Below are 6,574 nucleotides of genomic sequence, written 5' to 3'. Positions count from 1 at the left end.
TGTTGAGATGTTTAAAATCACTTCGTTTCATGGCCTATTTTATAAACAAGTTTGCATATTAAATAAATATAGGCCTAAACGACATAAAACGAGAATATGGGCACGGTTTTCTCATTCATGCCAACATTTGCTCGGTAGCCTACCTTGTGCACTAACCAAAACGTAATCAATTCGTTATTTCAAATCGCTTTACGTTTGAGGTGAATCACTCATGGTGCGCAAGGCACTTCAGACGAACATAATTACAGAGCAGCCGTTACCCCATCCAGGTGATCCTAACCGGATTACCTCGCGCATCTTGGCAATGGCTGAACTTTTGCCGGAGGAGAAAATCCCACGTTTACGAGCTAAACTGTCACCGAAGCAATGCACTGTAATTATAGCACGCATTTTTTTTTATATTGGCTAATAATCATTATTTAAAGTCTCACACATTTAATGTTTGGAGCTCAAAACCACTGTTTGAGTACATGGATCCTCGAAGAGCAGAGTGATTGGGATACAGAAGTTAAAAACTCATGTGTAAAACATTTTTGTAATATGTTTTCAATTGCTAAGCAACTGGCCTCATTCCCTACCAGCCATATGTATGTTGCTTACCTCAAGAAAGCACCTGATGCTAAAAAGGCCTTCTTTTCATCCTTAGCCTACTTCAGTTCTGAAGAAAGGGAGCAGCGGGGAAATCTGAACCTGAGTACCTTCATACACCTCTATTTACGCGGAAAAGAGGTATCCCACTGGCTAAGTTGGAGTCAATTAACATTTACCTCTTTTGTGAGTTTGAAAAGAAACTTCAAATGTTGTCTTTCTGTCGGAACGCGCGCGGACAATGAAAAATAGGCTAGTGGGGAAGAAAATAAGCAAGGGAAACGGGGGTCCTTTCACGCGCTAAATAGACAATTACTCTCCTCCATTGAAAGGATTATATTATTCCCCAAAAGTACTAATCTTAAATAAATCTCACGATGAAACGTAAATTAACAGGGCTATTGCTATAGGTATGACACAAATAAAGCTTTGCTATGGAAAAACTAAAATCTAGTAGCTATTTGAAATTGTAAAATTAGTCAATTTAACTTTATTAGCGATATTAAGGACACTCGTAACAACTTCTGTTTGAACTAATAGAAGTCGACGAAACATTACATTTTAATAATAAAATTGAGACAAATTATGTTGATGGTAATTATGATTCTTTTCATATAGCCTACAATTTGTTGATACAGATATCCCCTGCTTTATTGTTTTAAAATGATCTGTAGCCTATTGTGCTCTATAATGTTGTATCCAATATTCAGGGATTCAAATGAATACGATTCTTGAGACCGGGCTTGACTTGTTAAAAATAATAGCAGAACTTTCTTTTTCACATTTTTAGCTTCACTCATTCACACTTCAGTCATTCCTTTCGGTCATTCAAGAAAAAAATTGCATCAATCTTATATTTACGAAGGTGGCGATTTAAAGGGTCAATGAACTTATTGAAATTGGATATTACACCCCAAGAAAACAGAAAGAACCAAGAAAAACAGAACGAAGCTAGATGCATACCTCGGCGACCTTAAAAGCGACACAGAATCCCCGTATCTAATCCATTACCGGGGATGAAATTCAAAGTCAGAAATTCTCTTGATGAGAAATAAATTAGTTGCATCAGATAAAACGTCATCACATCTATGTACACGTCTGTGAAATTATATTGTAATTTAGAGCTATGCATTAATATTCCCACATCAATAAAACGTTTCTTAATTTACAGCCAAAGGTATCTTGTAAATTGTGCCTTACATGCCATATGATATAAAATAAGTTATTATTACGGAATTTTCAGTTTTTGTTTTAAAATTGTAATAAATGCACATTATTCCTTCATTATAATGATCTGATATGGAAGAAAAGAAGATATTTCGAAACTAGATAGAGACTGAATATTTCTAAAGGAAACCATGTGTGTGCGTAAAGTGAATATGGGGCACCCATCTGTTCCACAAGGCTTCCAGGTGATTATACGAGTTGGTAGGTATATTAAAATATATGGGAGACCTCCCAGCCTCATCTCCTCAGGCATCTTAGCCTTCTCTACCCTGGCCTCATCTCCCAAGGCAGGCCCCATACACCTCCCCTCAGCCTAATTTCCTCCAAGCCTAATCTCTCCAGGCCTCCCAGCCTCATCTCTTTCCAACCTCCTCTCCCCCCAGCCTCCTCCCAGCCTCCTTTCCCCCAGCCTCTGCCCAGCTTCCTCTCCCCCCAGGCTTCTATCCCCAGCCTCCTCTCCCCAGCCTCCTCTCCCCCCAGCCTCCTCTCCCCCCAGCCTCTTCTCCTCCTAGCCTCATCTCCCCAGGCAGCCCACATCCCCAGGGCTCCCAGCCTTCTCTGACCAGGGCTCATCTTCCCGGGCCTCCCAGCCACCTCTACCCCTCCCAGCCTCTACTAAGGCCTACCCGCCTCCTCTCCCCAGGAACCCAGTCTATGAGGCCTGCACTCAGGTGTCACCTCCCCCCCCCCCCCCCCTTTGACAGTGATGGTTCGCCTACAGCCAGTTACAGATTAACCGGCCCCCTATGTGTTTTTCTTTCAGAAAGGGGGTTATAGTATTAGGAACTAGGCAGGGGAATGGTATTGATGTAAGAGAATGTGTGTGGGTGTACTTGTGTGTGTGTGTGTTTGAATATGTGGGTGGGTGTGACTGTGTGGGTGGGTAGATATGTGGGTGTGTGTGTGTCCAGTAACCCAATACTGGACCTGTTAATGTGAAAATACTCATATGAGGTTTTACCCTGAGTGCCAGAGTGTACACATGGAATCTGCTGTGTTGTAGTTAATGCTGAGGGAGAGAAAATGGGAGAAGTTCAAAACGGCTTCCCAGGACTAGCGCATACTTTATAGATTATAGTGATTTTGGAGATAAGAGCTATGAAGATTTGTCTCGCTTCAGCCACCAGTCATTTAATACACATGCCATGTAAGTGAACAGGAGTCATATGGGGGAGCATGTATGATGACAAATGAAAATGTTGAATGGTTCTGACCATACTGTCCAGGTAAATGCAGGTCCTCAATGCTCATATTTGGATCCTCAAAGTTTCTTGAGAAAAAAGCAACAGGTCGGTTCTTCTAACCTGTTCATTAAGATAAGTTTTTTTCCTGGCATACTCAGTCATCTGATTTACAAAACAACCAAACCAAAATAAGCCACCTACAGACGTTTACTCGGCTAACAAATAGTACACTTTGAGATCAGACATTCAAACAAATCGAGATGAAATATTCCTAGTTTTTGGATCCCCACAGACGTGCTTTCAGACAATGTGATGGATCTTGTGTCTACCACTAGAGGGCATGTCTGACCTAGTGCCGTCAAAGTGTGTTACATCAGTTCAGTCAAATGATGATGTAGCCGACATAGCATCCATATTTATCATGGATAGTCTCCTGTTTTATTGTGAAAAATGTTATGTCAATAAAAATACATATTTATGAATGAGAAAGTCAATACACATGCAAAACATTGAATATTTACTTTATTACTGAAATGTGTTATGTATGTAAACGCCACATACAGAACCGTTCTCTGTGCAAATACATTTAGATAAATTGACAACAATGGATCATTTCATCATAAAAATCAATACCCTCACAATTTTAGTTCCTCTGAAATAAATACAATAATATTCTAGTCAGATACCCTTTACCTCAAATAAAGGGTGAAAGTGCATCTTCTAATGTTGATACAAACCAGACTGAGAGGAAGATTGTTTAGCACAGTTCCATCCTTACTTGTTGATTAGATTGCAGACCCTAAAGGGTGGCATAGTTACAGGTAATGTGCAAATGAGATAATCCTTGGATCCCTCCTATCTCCATCTATGCCCTGTTTAATGTTAGTTTTTGTATTCTATGCCAAAATGATTGTGGTCTGTAGATGACTTCCTAGTGCTATTTCCCCTCCACAGTCTCAATATCTTACTGCAATTTGATTCAAAAATGAATTTATAAACATAAGTAACTGCTATAAAGCTTTATCGTTCTATGTACATTTTTAAGTAAAACTTACAGATATTTTTGTTACCTGCAGTTAAAGTTTAAATAAGTGTAAAACTGTAGTTGTTTTTGGTAGCACAGTGTAGCAACAGCAAATGCAGTATACTTCTACTGTATACAGTAATGAATATGTCTGATGGTTTGATAAAATCTATCCGATTACTGAATCTATTTTCTTCATTGGTATTCACAGAGTGGTCTTCAGACTGTTACATCTTGACCAGCCTGTTTCCCCTAGTTACACATCAGCAAAGGCAGGATTTTAGTTTTCTAGAATTTCTAGAATTTCTTGTTGCATCATGATCTTTCCATGATGAGGACCATCACTGAAACCAATATGGATGTCTCCTTCCTATTTCTGTCAGAACCAGGAATATCCGTTGACAGGAAGAAGGAGAGCGAAATATGATCAGGGAGCAGGAGAGGGAGGACTATAGGATGGTTTTGATCAGACAGCACTGCTAGGAAAGGGGGGCGGGACAAACGAGTGTATCGAGTTGATTCACTTGTCTTTCGGGTGTGTTTGATTTGCCTCGATTGAGACTGTTCCCATTGATTTTGTTGCATTGCATGGGTAAACAAAATCAAGCAAGCACCCAAGCATTTGTAAATATTTGTCCCCGGACTTGGGTGAAGACAATGACTTGCGTTTTGAAAGTATGAATAAAGGCAGTTTTTACTTTTCTCCTGTTCTAGACCTATATTCTCAGTTTAACCTAAACATGCATATTTAAATAGTGACACCTATTTAATTATCACATCAATTATGTGAGATATGTACAAATATGTTGATAGATTATATACATTTCCATACTTATATAGGAAAGCTTTCTGAACTATGAATATATTATTACTATTATTAAAGGTTTATAACCCTTGTATTTCTGCGAAGGTCTTCAACTATAAATAGACATGACATGGTGAAATAGGCTGTACAGTGTAGTAAGTGCTTGGGATAAAGAAGAGAATAAATCTTAACATACAGTAAGAGGCATAGTGAGATAGGCTAAGGGCATCCTTTGGCAGAGTACTGGCACTGCACTCCACATTCAGTCCACACCCAGGCAAACCAGATAGAAACCAATTTCAGTATCCAGAGAGGTCAATCATGTCAGGTTTACACTCATAAAATCCTCTCTCAGTACAGTGCATAATATGACTATCAGTGGTGACCTGTATGCAAGCCCATTGTTCAGTGAACATATAAAGGCCCTTTAGGTGTTTGCAATACTGCTAAAAGGCCATGTTTTCATTACAAAAAAAGTAAAGGGAGTGGGGTGTCAGTTGACAAGAATATATGTACATAAATCTCTCACACCACTGACCACAATCACTGTTATAATTATCATCATCAGGCGTTTCTCCGGGAATTACTGGTGGCAGAGGATCGGCCTGTCTCGTGATCCGGTCGGTATTTTAACCAGCAGATAAGCCACGTGACGACCACCGAAAACATGGCTAAAATGCTGGCTATCGACAGGCAGATAGGTCCTGCTGGCGAGGGTGGGCTGCTGCTGTGGCTGTGGACGAAGATTAAACCCATGAACAGCAGAACTAACATGGACAGAAAAGAGAATATCACGCACACGCAACCCGTGGTTAACGCCACTCGTTTACAACTTTGACAGCTGTCGTAGCGCACGGAGTCCTGCGAAAGGGTTGTGGCGGTGGACACGGTCGTGGACGGGGTCGCTTGACTCGTTGACGCCCCCGTTTCCTCACGTCTGAGCGCGACTAGCGCGGGGTGCAATGGTGGAGGATACGGGGGCAAAGCATCTTGAGGCAATGGGTCTAAGTCAATGTAGAGCGGAAAATCTTCCGTCACTTTTGTATTGTTGGGCAGGTTTTGTATCCGATAGTCAGGTACGGGCGTCCTGTGGCGGCAAATAGGACAGCTTACGCGCCATGGACGCTCTTCGCGGAGGTGGAGCGTGTTCAAGCACTCCTCGCAAAATGTGTGCAAGCATTCCAATATCTTGGGTGCGCGACGGTCAAGGTCGAAATAATTGTAACAAATTTTGCATTCATACTCCTCGTAGGGGAATGCTGTCGCCACGCCCGGGGGCTCCGCTCTGTTTGATGCCAAGTCTACCTCTGCCATGTCATCTTTCGCCATTCACATTCTCCGTAAACACAAAGGAGAGGACAGACTGATGCTGATGACGGTGCACGCCCCCGTTAACAAAGCGTTAGCTCTCCGTTGAATTGTCTACTTTGTTGATAGGCTAGACTATATTTTCCAAAATCATCACGACGTCCCGTTGTAAAAATCCAGCTGTGGCATCTCTCCCGTGGCTTTAATTTTCGGATCTTCCCTTTAAAAATTAAACGGTTCTCATTTTACGGTTCGGAAGTGGGATTCGGTGATGTAATGCGACTTCAGTGCGAGGTTAATCCAGCGAAGTGATCTGTGCACATCCAGCAAAGAAGCGCACCAAGACAAGGAGGCGGCGGTCGGCACATAGATCACGCGCGTTGTTTACCGATTGACCAAAATTTACCGCGGTAGAGAGAAACATTGTTTTCCGTTCAG

The 6,574-nt window shown here is 41.5% G+C and overlaps 1 protein-coding gene across 1 annotated transcript; it reads right to left on the bottom strand.

Annotated features, from left to right (window-relative positions):
- Nucleotides 1–3,504: 3,504 nt before the first annotated feature.
- rnf228 (ring finger protein 228) lies at nt 3,505–6,424 on the bottom strand. Its single transcript, XM_084674512.1, has one exon. It carries the CDS (start codon nt 6,155–6,157, stop codon nt 5,393–5,395), a length of 765 nt encoding a protein of 254 aa, XP_084530638.1. The 5' UTR covers nt 6,158–6,424; the 3' UTR covers nt 3,505–5,392.
- Nucleotides 6,425–6,574: the final 150 nt, after the last annotated feature.

Source organism: Hypomesus nipponensis, chromosome 15 (assembly GCF_054491055.1).
Source record: "Hypomesus nipponensis isolate SF chromosome 15, ASM5449105v1, whole genome shotgun sequence".
Taxonomy (NCBI): Eukaryota; Metazoa; Chordata; class Actinopteri; order Osmeriformes; family Osmeridae; genus Hypomesus; species Hypomesus nipponensis.
The sequence above is the reverse complement of the archived record's forward strand: the minus strand, read 5'-3'. Positions and strand labels throughout refer to the sequence as shown.

What these genes read in the sequence shown, in the direction of transcription:
- rnf228 (XM_084674512.1), bottom strand. Translation starts at nt 6,157, where the DNA reads ATGGCGAAAGATGACATGGCAGAGGTAGACTTGGCATCAAACAGAGCG.